At 41.8% G+C, this 20,060-nt stretch overlaps 1 protein-coding gene across 19 annotated transcripts in view; it reads right to left on the reverse strand.

Moving 5' to 3' along the window:
* MAGI2 (membrane associated guanylate kinase, WW and PDZ domain containing 2) overlaps positions 1–20,060 on the reverse strand; it is a 615,277-nt gene that overhangs the window by 232,644 nt on the left and 362,573 nt on the right. For all 19 annotated transcript variants that reach the window (XM_083463919.1, XM_083463931.1, XM_083463930.1 and 16 more), the window contains one exon: positions 5,025–5,240. In XM_083463919.1, the coding sequence (XP_083320045.1) occupies positions 5,025–5,240 (216 nt within the window). The remainder of the gene's footprint in view (positions 1–5,024; positions 5,241–20,060) is intronic.

Genomic DNA, 20,060 nt, shown 5'->3' on the forward strand with positions numbered 1-20,060 from the left:
TATTTTTTGGTTTCACAAAAACTTCATTCTATTGCCTGGGTTCATTTAATCAAACCTTTTAAGTATACACATATATATCTAGACCTAGATCTATAATCTATATCTTTAATCTAGATCTATCTATCTATCTATCATCTATCTATCTAAAATCCAACAACTGGATAACTTAAGTCAATATATTAAACATAGGTCAAGTTTCCCATGATATAAAATGAGATTCTAAATTAATCCAGCTTCCTTCCTGTAACCAGAGGCAACGTTCTTACATCTTTAGGTGACCTACTTTCAAAAATTAAAATACTTCAAGCCTGGAGTATAAAAATAGTGCAAATCTGGTCTTCCCATGATAGTTTTTTTCCCCCATGAGAGAAAGTCTCATGATGACTTCCTAGACTAACATCCACCCCAACAAGATATAACAACACCCCAACAAGATGCTAGTCCTCATGCTTTTCACACTGCTGGTTCACAATTTAGTTGTCCAATGTTTTATAAAATTATCCATCCTTTGAATTGTCTATCATCTATAACAACAACAACAACAAGAAGAAGAAGAAGAACAACACCTATGCATTAATATAGCGCTTCATATAAATTATCAAAGCACTTCTTATACATCCTGGCTGCAGGAACGGGAGGGGGAAAACCCAACTCCAGCCTTAGCCAACTCCACTGTGGTGGCCAGAAGAGGGGTGGTGGCAACAGGGGCTTCTTTTCCCTGGACGCAGCCAGGCTGCCTGCTGCTGAGAGCCAGTGTGGTGTAGTGGTTAAGAGCGGTAGTCTCGTAATCTGGTGAACCGGGTTCACGTCTCCGCTCCTCCACTTGCAATTGCTGGGTGACCTTGGGCCAGTCACACTTCTCTGAAGTCTCTCAGCCTCACTCACCTCACAGAGTGTTTGTTGTGGGGGAGGAAGGGAAAGGAGAATGTGAGCCGCTTGGAGACTCCTGAAGGGGAGTGATAAAGCGGGATATCAAATCCAAACTCCTCTGCAGCACCCACAACCTCGAAAGGAGCAATATCTGTGAAGCGCAATGGAGCAAAGCGGAATAAAATGAAGTGTGCCTATACATGTTACAGAGTAGTGGGAGGAGACTTGGTAGAGAGATACCATTTTCTGAAGCAGCCTCCTTTTATTTGTAATGTTTGAGTTTCGCTCTGGCTTCCATATAAGTGTGCCTGATCACTGCAGGCTTAGTCACTTGGACAAAGCAGGGGACGGAGGCACAAGCTTAAAAGGAGGAGAAAATGTACATCTCTGTACATCTTAATGCAAATATTAGCTGTTTAGGAAAACCACCTTCCTCTTCATTGCTACAGAAATAAGGGTTGTATGTGTAGATAAAATTACATAAATGTGCTTTTGCAAGTCTTCCAGAAAATCCTCTGTTTCCCTACAGTGAATAACATACTTGCTGCTTTCTCCTTCTTGCTTACTTTTGAGTTGGGAGGTGGGGAAGTGACTTCCATTTTGTTTCTCATCTCATCAGTCAAATTGCTAGCTAAAAGCTGACAGCAACCCCACGAACCTGACATTTTTTCCACAGTAGGCAACAGAAAGCATGACTGCAGCTAAGAACTGCAGGGAACAGAGGAGGCTCAGCTGGCATGCAAAATATTGCACAGAAGGGCAAAAGAAAGCAAGTTGGATTCCTTGGAAATAGGTCTCGCAATTAGGAGAGAGATCTTTCTAGTTGTGTAAAAAAGAGGTATGAAAATTGTCTCTCTGCTCCCACTTTGCATTCCTCTTGAAGATCCATTTGAGCATTTAAAGCATTTTAAACAATGGCATGACATTGGAATTACAACCTTGGAAATGAACCATCTGGCCTCTCTTGTCTCCCTTAAGGGATGACCACCTGAGAGAACAACACGCACTATCAAAGAATGAGTGCCATCAAAGTAAATGTCATACCTTAGGGTAAGCAATGTAATAGTTATTGCTTAACAATATAAAATTAAAAGCAAAAAATATACAGTGGGTGCGAACAGGATCTGTTCTGGAGCCCCGTTTGCATCCTGAAGCAAACGCAACCACAAACGCGGGTTGCAATTCGGCGCATCTGCGCATGCACGTGACGTCATTTGGAGTGTCTGCGCATGCACAAGCGGTGAAACCTGGAAGTAACGCATTCTGTTACTTCCGGGTCACCATGGAGCGTAACCTGAAAACGCTCAACCTGAAGCATATTTACCCCGAGGTATGACTGTATGTGCTTGGATGTGAAAAACACCATAGTTAAGAATAAAGCAAATACAGTGGTTTACGAACTTAATCCATTCCTGAAGTCTGTTCTTAAACTGAAACTGTTCTTAAACCGAGGCATGCTTTCCCTAATGAGGCCTCCTGCCACCGGTGCCCTTCCACCGTTCGGATTCTGTCCTTAGACTGAGGTAAAGTTCACAAACCAGGACACTACTTCCGGTTTTGTGGAGTTCGTAAACCAAATAGTTCGTAAACAGGGCTGTTCTTAAACTGAGGTACCACTGTAATGGCTTCCAATGACTCAACAAGCGAGTCAAAGCGCACAATGTAAATGAAGGCAGTCCCCTGGCAGACAAATTGCTGTGTGCCACAAACCTAAGGAGGCTCACTGAGAAATGGTCCCCACACTATCCAACAAGGCATAGCCCCATGCAAGTGCATGGCGCCTTCGTGATTTGTGATCCCTCCTCCCCAAATCTCTATGGCCTTATCAGAATTCCTTTCCTTTCCCACAAAACTGCTTGGGAACATCTAAGCAGAAACCTCCAGCGTGTGCTTAAAAAAAGAAAACTTGTTTCAGGTGAAATCCAGTAGCAACTTTATACCTTGGTTTTAGTCAGCTTTATCCACTGCATAATAAAGAGCAGCACAGCTCAACTAACAAACTGAATTAATGTTTTCTATTGATTCCTGGTAGGAGGTGTACACAAAAAAACACCTTAAATGAATTTCAGTTCTGTTACCCTTATCTTTTTGTGCTTCCTGCAGAATTCTTCACTTTTGCCTTCTTTAGTGGAAATTTGGTGGCCAAGAAAGGAACAGTGTGCCTCGCGGCTTCCCCCTTATGCATGGCAATGGCTTGTATATACACCACTGTATACTTGTATCGGTCACGTTTTGTTTGCATCTCTGTATGAGATTGGAAATCATTTTTATATATCAAATTGTTTTAATATATGAATTTGTTTTATTGTTGATGCCTTTATTGTTAAATCACTTCATGATATTTTACAGCAAGCCATTTATAGATGGAAATAAATAAACAAATGATACTTTATGGAGGTGGGGGGAATCATTCAAATTGAATGTGCTATTTTCCTCAAATGGAAAAAAGGAAGTCCTGCATTAAAAGCCATGTGTATATAATTTTTACAGTTCTTAAAGATTAGGTCTGGATTTATTGTTTTTTATGTGCTGTATATTCAGAAGCTTTTAATGCAATGATTTATCCTTCAATCTATGCTTCGGGAAATAATATTTCACTCTTTTTATTGAAACTTCTTTTTCCAATAGGATTATTAGGTTCTAAATCACATACCGTATTTTTCGCTCTATAAGACGCACCAGACCACAAGACGCACCTAGTTTTTGGAGGAGGAAAACAAGAAGAAAAAAATTCTGAATCTTAGAAGCCAGAACAGCAAGAGGGATCACTGTGCAGTGAAAGCAGCAATCCCTCTTGCTGTTCTGGCTTCTGGGATAGCTACGCAGCCTGCATTCGCTCCATAAGACGCACACACATTTCCCCTTACTTTTTAGGAGGGAAAAAGTGAGTCTTATAGAGCAAAAAATACAGTATATTCTGTCTCTACATAAGACAAATGAAACACCTATTTCCTACACATGAAAACTCAAGAGTTTTCAGAATCTTTTATGTGTTGCACACTTTTGAACTGTTCAATTAATTTCTTACATTAAAAACAATTTTGTGCATTAAAAGGCAGATTGAGAGACCCAATTTGATAACCTTCTAGATCTCCCTCAAGTATGAGGTAAGCCAATACAGAAATGACTTGAATTCTTCCGAGCGCAATGCAAGTAGTGTGGGCCAGAAAAGATTCTTGATGGCTAGAAGCTATCAGAGAAGTAAGCAGCGGGGAGAGACCACACCTGCACTTTAAACCACATGATCTCCGGTCACAGTTCAAGACATAGGTAAAGAAGCAGGGCAAAGCAGCAGTGTCTGTAATTGCAAGCCCTGACTTTGAGTCAATGAAATAATGGATTCTGGGGTCATATCCAAGTTTCAGCACCTGGCATCCGGCAACGGCAGATTTTGATAATATGGCACCTTAAGCGAGGACAAAATTTGGCGCCCCCTAACTTTGAGTAGGTAGGTTCTTGTATAAATTTAGGTTGTATCTGTTAGGATATTTCCGTTCCACCTTAAAAGGGAGCAGGCTTTGTGAGTCAGAGTCTGCGCATGTCCTGTTCACAGGATGTTTATGTTTGCTATTGCTTTCGTTTCTCTCTCTGTGTCGGAGACACTGACGCAGGCAGTCATGGTTTTCTTTGTTCTGATCAACGCTGAATAAAGCTTGCAAATAATGCTCTCCTGCGTGCGACTTTCACTGTGAATTATCTGCTGATAGAGTGTGCATGAACTCTAGAATGTGGCAAGATATTTTCTAGAAACTCATGTCGCTAATTGCTGATACTGCGTGCCTACGGGAGATCGATGGATCGTCCGGCAGACGGCTTGGGGCCATGATGGACTTTATCTCCCTGGCAGTATCCCAACATCATCATCATCATCATAATGTGCCCCCTCAACTCGGTGCCCTGTGGGGTGGGGAACCACCCACAGCACCCCAAATCCAGCATTGCCAATGGGCCCCACTGTTGTTGCCTGTTCTAAGTCTCCCATTTTTTAAAAAAAATGTCTGGCTTGGTCCTCTGAGCAGCACTGGGTGGCTCAGTTTAGCTATCATAAATTTCACGCCATGCTGCTTGCTGTAACGTCACTGCTCTTTTGCCTTTAGCTACAATGGCAAGGAGCTGAAATCCACGTGGGACATAATAAGAGGAAAAGCACTGACCTGGTGTTATTACCATGCCGTTTCCATTGACGACAGCTCTTTCTTCCTCCTCTTCCTCTGGGGGCTCTATTCCAGTCTTCTCCATATTGCTCACCGACTTATTTCTTTTGCGTTTGCCTTCAGCACTGGGTGTTGCACCGGGGAGTAACTGGTCTGTTACATTTAACAATAATGGGGTTGGCTCTGCTGGAGGCTTCGGAGTACCGTAGTAGTTGTCTAGGACAAAAAAAGAAAAGAAAAGAAGGAGACCACAAATGGAGCTGTGTGAAAACTACCCATTTATTTCAGCATAGTTTTCAGCTTTGTCTCCTCTCAGACTTAGGTTTCCATGAAACATCTGTAGAGTGTTTTGGATATCTGAACTGAAAAAGCAGCTGCAAAAGCTGTCGTGCGTGATAACAGAGGTCTGGCGCATGCATGTCAACTAGTTCCTATCCTCTGGTTATAGAGAGAAATAAGTACAGTGGTACCTCAGGTTAAAGGGATGCGGGTGGCGCTGTGGGTTAAACCACAGAGCCTAGGACTTGCTGATCAGAAGGTCGGCGGTTCGAATCCCCGCGACGGAGTGAGCTCCTGTTGCTCAGTCCCTGCTCCTGCCAACCTAGCAGTTCAAAAGCACGTCAAAGTGCAAGTAGATAAATAGGTACCGCTCCGTCAGGAAGGTAAGCAGCATTTCCGTAAACTGCTCTGGTTCGCTAGAAGCGGCTTAGTCATTCTGGCCACATGACCCAGAGGCTGTACGCTGGCTCCCTCGGCCAATAAAGTGAGATGAGTGCCGCAACCCCAGAGTTGGTCACGACTGGACCTAATGGTCAGGGGTCCCTTTACCTTTTACCTCAGGTTAAATACTTAATTCGTTCTGGAGGTCCGTTCTAAACCTGAAACTGTACTTAACCTGAAGCACCACTTTAGCTAATGGGGCCTCCTGCTGCTGCCGCGCTGCCAGAGCACGATTTCTGTTCTCATCCTGAAGCAAAGTTCTTAACCCGAGGTACTGTTTCTGGGTTAGTGGAGTCTGTAACCTGAAGCGTATGTAACCTGAAGCGCATGTAACCCGAGGTACCACTGTATTCAAATGTGTATCAAAATGTACATTCCCCTGAGAGTGATGCAGTCCTGGCTTTTCATCTTATACGGTAAAAGTGCACAAGACAGCTAACAATAGGTGAAGAAATAAAAACCAATGAAATAACTTTTAAAAAGAACTCCATCACAATCTTAGAAATAAAACAGAGGTGAAATGAACCACAACCAACAACATAATCAACAACCAGTAAAATAATCAGCTTGTCCACACCAGAGTTGACTGTGTGCTTGTAGCTGTTTGCATTCCTCTTTTATTTGACTAGCCCACGTGACGTTACTCCCAGGCTGGATCTAGACACATCAGAGAAGCAATTCAGTCAAACGCATTGTAAACTCATACAGGGAAATCTGGTAGGGAAAGATAGGACTCCACAGCGCCATCTGGTGTCACAGTGTTATATCGCATATACAATGCATATAAAAGGCCTTTTCTTTACCAATCTAGCTGAATCCTCAAACAACACAAATCTTGAGACTCCCTCCCTGTAAATTTGGGTATAATCTGATAAACTGGGAAAAATTGGGCTCCAAACTACTCAACTGAGTTTAGTATTTTAGGGTAGGCGGATCCATTGCCACTTTCTGTGACAACCCTTTCCATGCCCACTCCACACTCAGTGCTTTATTTTCATTTCTAGCTGTGCTTGCAACTATATGCAGCATGTTACTGAATGGAGCAGGGACGCGGGTGGCGCTGTGGTCTAAACCACTGAGCCTTGGGCTTGCTGATCGGAAAGTCAGCGGTTCAAATCCCAGTGACGGGGTGAGCTCCTGTTGCTCAGTCCCAGCTCCTGCCAACCTAGCAGTTTGAAAGCACGTCAAAGTGAAAGTAGATAAATAGGTACCGCTCCGGCAGGAAGGTAAACGGCATTTCCGTGCACTGCTCTGGTTCGCCAGAAGTGGCTTAGTCATGCTGGCCACATGACCCGGAAGCTGTACGCCAGCTCCCTCGGCCAATAAAGCAAGATGAGAACTGCAACGCCAGAGTCGTTCAGGCCTGAACTTAATGGTCAGGGGTCCTTTACCTTTACTTTTACTGAATGGAATATAGCCTTATATATTTGTTTTTCATCTCTCATATGTTCTCAAAATCTGAAAAATGCACAAGCAAACCACTTCTATTTATTTATTTTTGTCAGACACTACACAACAATCTTGATCTGGAAGTGTGCACTGATAATTTGAAGTTGCTTTCATTTCTTTTCTAGCTGTGCTCCTCATTTCAGTGCTCCTCCTGAACAGAGGACTATAGCATATATTTCCTTTATATTTGCACAAAACTGCACAGAGAACTGCACAACAAACCATATCAAATATTATCAGCTGAGAATTTCCAATTGCCTGTGTGCTTCTGTGCACTTCCTAGCTGGGGAATGTTGTTGTTGTTTTAAACCAAGGCACTCATACAGCTATCTGCATGCATGCCCTATCAGCATTTAATTGGCACCACAGAATCAATGAGTTACAAGGCGAGGAAATACAGAAAAAGGAATGCCTACTGGTGCTATGGGAAAGATCAAAGATGCGCTTCATATACAAATTCAAGTAAGTGTGGCTGTGAACCACACTGGTCTAATTCAAACAGGGGGAACTTGGATCAATAACTAAATAATGGTCAAATGTGGAAAAGGCCCAAATTAAACAGAAAGGTCTTTAAAAGGTGAGGAAAACTAACTAGGGGGAGCTAGACAGATCTCTCTGGCCCAGTTATTAATATGCCAAGTGTCCTTTACCCACAACAAGGGGTAAATTGGTTGGTATCTGGGAAAATGAAGGTTTTGGATAACTGGCTGCAACAGCAAGACAGTATCTGTGCTAGAAATTGAAACTGGTGGATTACTGCTTCATCTTTAACCAGCACCATATTCAAGTTCTTAAAACACATCTGTTCCTTCCTCTTGCCTATGCTCCCTGAAGAGCCAGTAATGGCACATTTGTAAACATGGAGCTGTTCTGCTATTTTTAATTGAAATTGTATTTTGTCGGAGAGACAGTTTGAAATGGTTCAGACAGGTAGCATCATGTGAAATGCAAAAACATTGGGGATTTTGAGGCAGAATAAATTCACAGTCCAATCCTCAGCACAAATGTTCTGAGCTAAGCAAGCCTATCAAAGCCAATTTTTTATTTATTCCGTCAAAAGAGTTAACTGCGACATCGACGGGTATACAGATTGCTGCAAGGAAAGAGATACTGTCTGACCCAGTGTTACAAAGGGAACTCTACGGCTCAGCAAAGATTTGAACTCAAGTCTACCCGCAGCCATAGCCGGTTGACACTCTAATCACAACTTCACGCTGCCTTTACTGGCACAACTGCTATGAGGATGTTTAGCCAGAGTACGTGATTATTCATTGTACTGTACAAGGTAATGATCTTTTCTCAAGACCTAAAATTATTAATTTAACCTTTAAAGCCCTGAATGGCTTAGAACCAGGACCACAGGTATTTGTCACGGATATTTTAGCTGGGATTCCTGCTTGGCAGGGGGTTGGACTAGATGACCCTCAGGGGTCCCTTCCAACTCTACAGTTCTGTGATGGTTTTATCACCTTCTCTCATATGGACCTGCCTGTTTGGATGTCGATAATCAGCCCCAGTGGTTGAGTCACTGCTGTTTTCAAGAAGTCTGGGATCACTTATTCCTGTAGGGATGCCTTTACCTAGGCCCATGCCACCTCCACCTCAACACGCTTTAATAAGCCCAGAGGGGCCATGATTGGTGGGACACGTTTGGGTGCTTCACTGACGGCACCTGGTCCACATCTGAAGGCCACGTCAACTCAAACTGATTCCATGATGTTACAGTAGATGCACTGGACATTTCGTAAATGAAATCAATAAATACATTTTAAATAGCCACTGCTAAGACAGATAGACAGAAAGGCACAATTTCACATTTATTTCAGCAAAACATTAATGTGTCAGAGAAAGTCACATGCAAAGTACTGAAAGGCAGTTACAAAGTTCTCTAGAAGCACTGAAGCAGGAGTGGCTTATCTATGGCCCAAGAGATGTTCCCACAGGCTTTTAGGTATTGACTGCTTTTAATAAAAGGACTGGTGTCCTGCTGTGTTTACTGTCATGATTTAAACAGATTTTACACATTTATTTATTTATACTTCATATTTTAAGGGAATAAATAAATGTATGCTGTGGGACCTGAATTCCCACTCAGCATGGCCAAGGGTCAAGAATAATGGGAGCTGTATAGACCAGCAGTGTCTAGGGACCTCAGTTCAGCCACCCCTGCAATAAAACAGCAACTGAAAAATGGACAATTTGAAGTTAACACCAATATTTTCATTATTATTAATAAGAGAAGTAATAACGGTATTTTTGGGAGAGCAGGGGGACATTCTCAGTGGTTTGGGCCATATAACAAGACCCCACCCCCTGCAAAATGACTGTTTATTAGCCATGTACATAACTATCCCTGGTTTGCATTCACTTTCTAAACATTTGGTAGGCTTTTTACTGGTTTATTATTGAGGTTATGTAATCATATTTTTTTCTTAATCCTTTCCTTCCTGTAATTTCATTCAGACACTTCTGTGTCCTGGGCAGAATTGTTAGCTGGTTGCAAATATTTCTTCCTCCTCACTGCAATACTTAATCATATGTGACTCCTCTAATGCACTCTACTCAGAATTGCTCTTGAAGGCGGTTTGGACGCTTGAGTGAGTGCAGAATATAGCAGTTTATCTGGTGACTACAGCGTTCGACATAAATCTTCATTAATTCATTTATTCAGGCTGTTGGAATGTTTGGTTGGCAAACTGTTCACCTGTGGTGGTGAGGGGGATGGAATCTGCTCCTTGAAATCATAGCCTGCATTTTGTGGCCTGAGGGGCAGCTGTGGAGTGACCAGGGCTAGTGAAATTACTCTGGCAAATGGGGCAGAAAAATCCCATGAGGGCATCTCCCCCTGACAGCAGAAATACAACAATAATAAATTAAACAACTATTTGCTGCTCTTGTGTGACATCCTATATCAGCTGCCTGAGGGGGCTGCCTTCTGTCGCCTGGCCTGGCTTGCAAGAAATAGCAAGAAAGTGGAACAGTTAACACTGAAATGAGCACAGTAGTAGAATCTTGCGGTTACCATAGGAAGTGGGAAGTATGACAACATATCAAAAAGGCATTGAAAGTTCACTTTTCATCCTCAAGACAGTTAGCTGGATTCCACCCCCCCCCTTCAAATCTGAAAGCACAGCTGACATAGTAATCCACCAGCAATGGGCTGGATCCATTTGCTTATGCCAGTGAGGACAGATGTGCTGAAGCGGGGTTTTCCAGTGACGCTGGAGCTCTGCCAGAGAAAACAGCTTTCAGTAATTTCTGGAGAGCCCTGATAAACAAGAGCTTAATGTAACTTTGGGCATCCATCCTCTCCAACTGGCCTGCACACAGCTTTGTGGGCTGTGCATTTTAGATATGCTTTCTGTTCCCAGACACGCCCCCACACACACACCCAGAAGAGAGCAAGAACCACTCACTTGTCTGCTACTTCTTTAAAACAAAACAAAACAAAACACTTCACTTGTCATTTGAGAGGCCAGAATTCTTCTTTCATCCAACCGTGCATGTGCGCATTTTGGGCACCATTCTTCATCCGGACAGGGCTCATAGAGCGACTTACAAATGCCAACAGTAAAACATTTTAGGTTTAACATTTCATGTTTTCAATGTTCCCTAGTTCTTAAACAAACCCCAATCTATCCTCCGACACCATTCTCTCATCCATGCATTGCGACTAATGCAGTAGTCCCTTGGAGTAAGTTGCTAATTGCTTTGCTCTGCCACAGCTATTGGCACCCTTTTGGTCAATTTGGCAGATGAAGAGGACTCTGATTGAGGCGCTGAGATTTTACCTTATGCATGACAAAAATATAAAGCATCTTCTAGATTGGAATGGATGTTTTCCTCACAACCAAATGATCAGAATAGGTAACAAGCCAATAACTGACACATTCCTGTTGCTTGCTACATCTGGCTTTCTTCCATCTTTACTTTTCATTTCCCTTAGTTCAAAATTTTGATTGATTTCATCTTGATTTGAAAGATTTTAAAGAGCTGGAAACCTCTGTGGGTCTGACAGCCAGTCCTAGCATTTTATCAATGGTTATAAACTGTTCCTCAGTTCTAGGTACTCAGAAGCCATTTACAGGATGTGCTATGTTCACAATTCCCAAACATTTGTTATCTTAAAATGTGCATAGTGCTTCCTGAAATTATCTCATTTGATTCCTCAGAACAAATGGAGCATGAATTGCAGCCCAAACCTCTCAAAGTGATTTCCCATGCAGAATCTAGAGTCATATTTCAGTTCTCTGTGAGTGTTTCTCTGAAGCTGGAGAAGCAGAATTGGTGGAAGTCTTGTCTCAGTGGACAACATATTGACTATTTTCTCTTGTAAAGCTTTCGGTCAAATGTTATACAGATTGTGCCCAAAAATGGTTGCCTCGAAGTGCAGGAGATTTGCTCAGAATTCAAAGTCCTTTGCAGTTTGAGCTTGAAATCCTGTATAGCCGCATTTCTGTTAAATCAAACTGAAGTCAATTGGGATTATGCATACAGATCCTCATAGAGGACTGCAGCCTCCGGACACAAGGCATTAAGATTCCATGTCTCTTTTGTAGAAAATGTATACTTTCTGTGTGTTTAGGGAAGTTTTTAATGACTAATGTTTTAATGTATTTTTAATCTTTTGTTGCAAGCCACCCAGAGTGGCTGGGTGGGGTATAAATAATAAAGTTGTTGTTGTTGTTCCGCAATTTCCATTTTTCTCGGCAATCAGGCTTTTACTGGCAGACACTTAGTCCCACAGGGTTCAATGCAACAATCATTCCCAGTGGTTTTTACCTTAAGTAAATGTCATCATGAGTTAGAAACTGCCAAGCCAAATTACCAAAGCCCTGCTTAGTTTGGAGCATACGTGATTCAAGGAATCTGAAAATAGTCTGCTTTCTTGGTGTAACATAAAAGCAGAGTTTTGTCCTGTTCCCTAAAGGTGTGCTTCTTGTCATTTGTGAATTAGCAGAGATGCTGAGACAATGTTGCTCTTAAAAATGAATGCCCTTTATTTTCTGGTAAGCATGCTTCGGTCCTTGTTAGCTATGTCAGAAAGTACAATTCTAATTATTTTTGTCAGCCTTGTCCCTAAATGTTTGGTAACAGTGCTGAGCGCCCTTTAAGATCTAGGATTATTTACTGCCCTTGCACCCCGCAAATACAAGATTACATCATGCCGTTTTATGAACACAGGATGAAGAAAGCCCCAAACTACCAAAAACTTTCTCCCCTTCTCAAAGTTGCACATCACTGACATGTATTGTCAACTTGCAACCCAATATGCAGTTTAAAATGCTACCTACTCTAATGTCACAACACACATCCCACCCCTTGGTTAGAAAGTCAACATCCACTGTACATGGTCAAGTTGTAAGTTTCAGTTGCCAAATTGTGTTGACAACATTGTGCCAACCTAATAGTTACAGTTTGCAGGTGTCCAACTTCTCACAGGGCTTCAGACTAGTTTCCAAAAGCTAAATTATTATTGCTTGTGGTGCAAAGGCCTCCTGACATTAAACCATTTCAATCTGATGCCTGCCTGATTTCAAACGGGAGAGAGTTCCATAGAGTTAGGCCCACTGAAGACACAACTCCTTGTTGACGCTTCTGGTCCATGGATAGGGAGCATTAACATTGCCTCCCCAGGTGATTTTGTTCATTGATACAGGATATTTTTTTAAAAGTAATATTTATTAAAGTTTTACAGACATTGAAAAAATTTCCAAGTTTAAACTCAAAAAATAAAAACAGAAAGTAACCCTAATATAATAAAGGAAAAAAGGGAAAAAACAATTACAAAAAAAACAAAAGCAAAACACATGAAAAATACAAAATAGAAGACAGTTAACATGGAAAGAAAGAAAAAAGAAAAAATCAATAATTTCATACAGGATAAAGTAGTCCTTAAGGTGTTCTGTTAACATATTTTTGCTTAAGACCTAGTCAAAGAATGAGGTGTACTAGACATAGATCTAGATCTGGATTAAAGAACACCAGTCACTAAGAGTATGAGTTGCCATTTGTTACACTTTTTATCATGGTTTTGGGCCAGGATCCAAAGATAACTACTTTTCACATGCCAGGTGGGTTTTCTGATGAATCTTGCAGTCTACTATCCCCAGACAGCACACTGTTATTCAAAAAGCACTACTAGGCATCAAAGGGTAGCGTAGTGCAACTGGTATGGTTGCACTGTGTGTCATGCTGCAGGGGCTGCCAAAACAATGCTGTAGAATGGAGTGTGAGAGGTGGGGTGTATGTGTGCTGCATTTTAGCATCACACAGGGCAATGCTGAAATTTGAGAGCCCCAAATCCACCACTATGAGCATGCTCTGGCCTTCAGGCACACCTACAGCATCTGCTTGAATTCTGCCTACAATCTAAATAGTACAACTGATGAGAAAGCTGTTGAGTCTTGCAGCACAACACAAGGAGAAAAACAAAATGTAGAGCTTCTAAGGGATGGAGGGCATGTAAGGCGATCAGTAATAGAAAGAGGATTAGTTTAATGAATAAATTGGGATTACGATGTGATTTCCTATTAGCCTCTACTAATGTTCTATAAGCACTTAGATCAATATCTCCAATGCAAGTGGAATTGGCATGCAACAATTTGCTAACTAAGAGACCAAAAAGTGATCTCTTTCATCAAGGGCAACCAAATGTTTTTGAAGTTTAAGACAGTCACACAGTCAGTGCAGATTGGAATCAATGTCCATGGCAGATTAATGCTTCTTATCTTTGGTTTCTCATTGACAAGCCATTTTGCCTGGGGCTGATTGCATTTCTTCTGTCTCATCTCCCACCCTGTTTTCTCGGACACATGCAATTTTGATACATTTTCACTGAAACTTTTGTCCGCTGGCTACTGGAAACAAACACTATCAGTTCTATAAATTCTTCTTGATGCAATGGTTTGCAGGCCTGTTTCTGCAAATGTATCTATTGCAGCACAAGCACACATCTAATCTGGGGCCCCCTGTTTAGGTCTGAAAGGTGGCCCTGGAATGCTCTTGCTTCTAAATGAATGAATGAGCTGGAAAGGCTGGAGAGACATTCTTTGTTCAACTCTGGTTTGTATAAACAAGTGTACAAAATAAACTCCTAAATGGGGCAAGTAAACACAGAGTAGGGAGGAACAGAATTCAGACTTGCGGCATCTGCTTGGTTTCTTTGTTTTCTATTTAGAAGGCCAGCTAGAGCCAGGGGCAAAAGATAAACACTTAGAATGGTGGTGAACAATTCCTGGGCCCACCTCTGCACTGGTTCCACTCCCCGGCCAAATCTGCGGGCCTTGTATACACGAGGAGCACCAGTGGTGAAAGGGATGGGCAGGCACACAGTGCAGGCAAAATACTTTGATTCATGATGGATACAACTTGATGGGAATTCACTCATGGCTACTTAACGAGGAGTGGGGAAGGCAAAACATGAGACCATTATCCCTATTAGCGCTTAATGTTTCATAGCTTTATTTCATAGCTCAGTGGCAAAGCACATCATTTGCATGCAGAAAATCCTGGACCACACACTAAACAGGTGATCTTGGCATCTCTGCTTTAGGTAAGAAGTATGGACAAGACTTTACCTAGGAGAGTGACTTGCCACAGTCCTGAGCTCTAGGGACTAACAAGTCAGCTTCATGTAATGTTCCTGGTTTTAATCTAAAAACTCTACAAGAAGATGGTAAAGGCATGTGAAAATGATGCCTTGCTTATACCTTATGCTTGTAAAATTAAGTACACCACAACTATTCTGCAGTGTGCTAGAGATGTAATTTACGATACAGGTATGATTCTCCTTTGGCACATTGTGAAAAAATTATGGCAAATTTGATCACAGTAAACAATATTTTAAATGCGATTTTAGACTTCATAGTAACCATAATTCTATTGCTGGTTTTATTTGGATTAATTAAAGGTGTGCATCCCCCTCATATTAAAAAAATAGATCTGATTTGTCTGCTGACTAATATAGCTAGAAATTGAGATTTAATTAAAATTGAATTAAAAAATGGAATTTGGTTGAAATGAATGTTGCCTTAGTTAAAGAAAATGAAGCTGGAATTACTCCTAAGACATAATTTGGCAAACTCCAGGACTTGCTCGAATCAAGAAAAAATATCATGCCAAATTGTCAAAGGCCAGGATAAAAAGGTGCGTCTTCAGCATGTGACAGAAATTACATCATGAAGGTGCCAAATGCCACTTTGTGAGGAGGGTTTTCAGGGGCCGCCGCAGAGAAGGCTCTCTCCTGCACTCCCCTCCTCCCCTCCACAGACTTCTGAGTGCAGTGGAAGAACCAATTGCCAGCTCCTCTGCTGATCTTAACAAGAAGGTTTGTAAGGCGGGCAGTGGTCTTTCAGGTATTTGGGACCAAACCCCTTTAAGGGTATTTTGGAGTGTGTTTGTGTGTTTTACACTTTTGGGGGGAAAAAATATCCTCAGAAAAATATAAATAACATAGCTTACAGCATAGATGAAAATCACTTCCAGAGACTAACGGGGACAGCAAAAATTAGAAGAAGAAGAAGAAGAAGAGTTTGGATTTGATATCCCGCCTTTCACTCCCCTTAAGGAGTCTCAAAGCGGCTAACATTCTCCTCTCCCTTCCTCCCCCACAACAAACACTCTGTGAGGTGAGTGGGGCTGAGAGACTTCAGAGAAGTGTGACTGGCCCAAGGTCACCCAGCAGCTGCAGGTGGAGGAGTGGCGAAGCGAACCCGGTTCCCCAGATTATGAGACTACCGCTCTTAACCACCACACCACACTGGCTCTCAAATTACACAGGAATTGCTCTCTTTAAAGTACTGCATAAAGATACCAAGTGTTACTCTTACTGTTATTACAGCATAAATAAAGAACTGTGAGTTCTACAAAGTAGCATACTGAGATGATGGCGTTACATCGTTCTTTTTCTTATTCATAAACAGGAAAAGATCAAACCACCAATAAAAGTTAGAGGTTTTTAAACAAAAGTTACTTTGCACTTCTTTCCATTTCTTTGCAGCATCAACATGAATTGTTGGTTATACAGTGAAATCTAATTTTAATAGATTAATCACTCAAATTACACTAATGCAGGTGTAATTTGGTGTAATCACTCAAATACACTAATCAACCAAAATGCATTTAACAATTGACTGTTCTAGTTTTTCAGGATTGAAACCAAACAGCGACATGGACTGCAGCAACAGGGTTATGTAAACGAAATAAAATATTTTATGATGGCGCAAATGCGTGAATTTTTATTATTATTAGATTAGCATACTGCCCCATACTCATAGATTTCAGGGTGGTTCACAACACACAATCACAATATAAAAAACACAAAATACAAAATCTGGTAGCTTCAGCAATAAGTTGTCGTGAGAAAAGTCAGCAGCAGATCTGGGGACGGTGTGTGTGTGTGTGTGAGGGACTATATAAGACTGTGGCATGGGCTTGACCCTTTTGTGACACCTGACCCCCACCCCAAGAGGCCTTGGGGCTGCTGTGGTGGTGCCCCAGCTTGAAGAGCCCACAGTTCGGTCCTTCGAACAGCAGTCCCAAGTAATCCAAAGAGCACCTGATAGGCAGAGCCTCTGGCTCCAGCTACACAGCACTTGACAGAACAATAGCATTGTGACTGCAAATCCTTCAACAGTTTTTGTATATGCATTTATTACTGTTTTAGAATGGCACTTCTATTGGGATGATTAATTGGTTTACACAGTGCCTTTCTAATATTAATATTATCTATTCTCTCTCAAAAGCTAAAACAAATACCTGAGTCAATCAACGAAATTATTAAGTAGAAGCATCTGTATACTCCTTTCTCGTAATATTTATTTGGCTCAAAACGGGGGGGGGGGGGGTTTGAGTTAGCCTTCCCCTTAAAATATTTTCAAATATTTTAAATTGCTTTCCAGAGGAAATTGAAATGTACAGTACATGTACAAATATTTGATCATTTAAACTACCAAATGCAAGAGTGCTTTTAAAATGTTAATAAGGCACAAAAAGGTCCGTATAGTTAAAGCTATGGTTTTCCCAATAGAGATGTATGAAGTGAGAGCTGGACCATAAAGAAGGCTGATCGCTGAAGAATGGGTGCTTTTGAATTATGGTGCTGGAAGAGACTCTTGAGAGTCCCGTGGACTGCAAGAAGATCAAACCTCTCCATTCTTAAGGAAATCAGCCCTGAGTGCTCACTGGAAGGACAGATCCTGAAGCTGAGGCTCTAAGACTTTGGCCACCTCATGAGAAGAGAAGACCCCCTGGAAAAGACTCTGATGTTGGGAAAGATGGAGGGCCCAAGGAGAAGGGGGCGACAGAAGACGAGATGGTGGGACAGTGTTCTCGAAGCTACCAGCATGAGTTTGACCAAACTGCGGGAGGCAGTGGAAGACAGGAGTGTCTGGCGTGCTCTGGTTCTGGGGGCCACAAAGAGTCAGACATGACTAAACAACAACTGACTTTTCTCAGCAATTTCATTTTCATTAGGTCATTTGGGTCATGATCAATTTCCTGTGGTCCAATAACATTAGGAGGGCCAAGTAAATGTCAAGTCCTGTGTATGTTGCTAGTGCCTGCTGGTGCTCTGTGGACCATTTTTTTCCTGGGCTCTGCACAGTGGCATGGCTGTGCATGTGGCTGTTAAGCAAATATGATGTTCCTCCTTTTGTAAGACTCTATTGCCTGCTTGGGCTCTGCAAACCATTTTCTTTCTTTGTATACTGACAGCCTGTTGCTGAGATTATTATTTTCTATCTTACAAGCATGAGCTGTCCTCTTGTTTTTCACCTGTTGTTCTCGTCTTGTCTTCTTCCCTAGGTTTTCCTTGTACAGTGGTACCTCGGGTTAAGTACTTAATTCGTTCTGGAGGTCCGTTCTTAATCTGAAACTGTTCTTAACCTGAAGCACCACTTTAGCTAATGGGGCCTCCTGCTGTACCGCTGCCGCCGGAGCATGATTTCTATTCTCATCCTGAAGCAAAGTTCTTAACCCGAGGTACTATTTCTGGGTTAGCGGAGTCTGTAACCTGAAGCGTATGTAACCCGAGGTACCACTGTATTACCAGTCTCCTCCTTTTCTTATGCTTTCTGGTGGTACGTTTTCCTTCACATGAACACATGAACACCAAGATTCAATGAATTATCCTCATATTTTTTTCTTGTGGTTTACTTAACTATCTACCTTTGGTCAACCACTAAAAAGAATGGTTAAGTAAAGTTTTGGAAATATGGAGAAAAATATGAACAAATTGATGGAGTGGGCAGAAAGAAGAAATGTGTTTTCCTGCTTCTATATCTATGAGGAGTGAGATGAATGCCCCTGGTGACTTAAGGAGGAAGACTGTTCAGGAATCCAAAACATTGTAAAGGGCTTTTTTTGGATGGGGGGAGTTAACTTATATGTTATTAATTTGACCAATAAGAAGGATTTTGCAGATCAAATTGCCTTGGATTTTAATGTCTTTTCTCACTGACCTGCAAATAAATTAGCAATGTCCTGTGCAAGTGAAAGGATGTTCTTTGGTTTCTGAGTGCTCATAACAGCTATATGATAGACCATGCATGCTGCAACTTGTATGTGTTAGGCCCGGTAGATCACAGTAGGCTGAAGATGGAGAAATCAATTTCTCTATTGCAAAGTTGATGAGAACACTTCAGTGTGAATGCAATCTTCCTGACCAGACATGATATGGTCATATACAGGACTCAAGGGTATGCAGTACCGGCACCTCTTTTTTGTTGTTAAAATGTGTGGCACTTACTGTAACAACTTCATGGGGGGAAAGCACTGGTCATGTACTTGAGAGGTCAATATGGACTATGGACTCAGCTATACAGCTGCAAATATAATGGTTTAAGCGTGTTTTAAGTGCATTATACAAATGTGACACTAGATGGCAATGGTGAGCTTATGGTAAATTCAATATATTTTTCAAAACGTTTTTTTAAAAAGCATTTCTTCAGCGTTTTTTATATGGTCTAGATTCCACCCGTCTCAGAAAGGAAAATATTTTGAATTACAGTGGTACCTCGTGTTATGTCTGTAACGTGAAAAGCCCGCAACTCGAAGCACTGCATATGCACAGGCGCGGGGCACGATTTGGTGCTTCTGTGCATGCGCGAAGCGTGATTTAGAGCTTCTGTGCATGTGTGGGACACAAGACGAAAACACGCAACCTGAAGCAGGTGCAACTTGAGGTATGACTGTACAGGATCCACAGGCAATGATCCTTGGTCACTTGGAAAATACACAACAGACAGTGGGCTTGTTCAGATGCAACAGACAATCTAACATGTGCTCTGTTTCCCTCCCTAACTTTCTGGTTAGGGAAAAATCATAGTGTATTGTTAGACTGCAGAACTATAGCATGTGCTTGCCCTCCAAGCCAGGTTTGGTAAACATGGTCCAAAGTGCATCTTGTTTTGGAAGGCAAGCATAAGCTACAGTTTGCCAGTTTGAACCTAACAGCAAGCTTTGGTTTACCTAACCATAAAGCCAGGAAGAGAACTGGAGCAAGTGAAAGCTGTACAGAAGGGAGAGGTGGAGTATATGAAGCAAAGGCTGGGAATAAATGGTGAAACCATGGCATGTGAAGCCAGGAAAAGCTTTGCTTGAAGTTGCATTGATTCAGATAGGCCTTTCCTGAGGGGTGATCCCAGCCACGCCCACTGTCATGAAACAGCAGAGTCATGTTTTGTATTGTCTGATGTGCTCTCATTATCATTTCATACGATTTGCTCTTGTAAACCCTGTTACACATTGCTTTGAAATTTATTTGCAAATAAATACATCCAGTTAAAAATGCCAGAATGTAAGCTATGCAGGCAGAAGCAGATGGCATGGTGGCCATGCTGAGTCCTGCTGCTGCGTACAGGAATG

Source organism: Podarcis liolepis (assembly GCF_965112155.1).
Source record: "Podarcis liolepis genome assembly, chromosome: 10".
Classification (NCBI taxonomy): domain Eukaryota; kingdom Metazoa; phylum Chordata; class Lepidosauria; order Squamata; family Lacertidae; genus Podarcis; species Podarcis liolepis.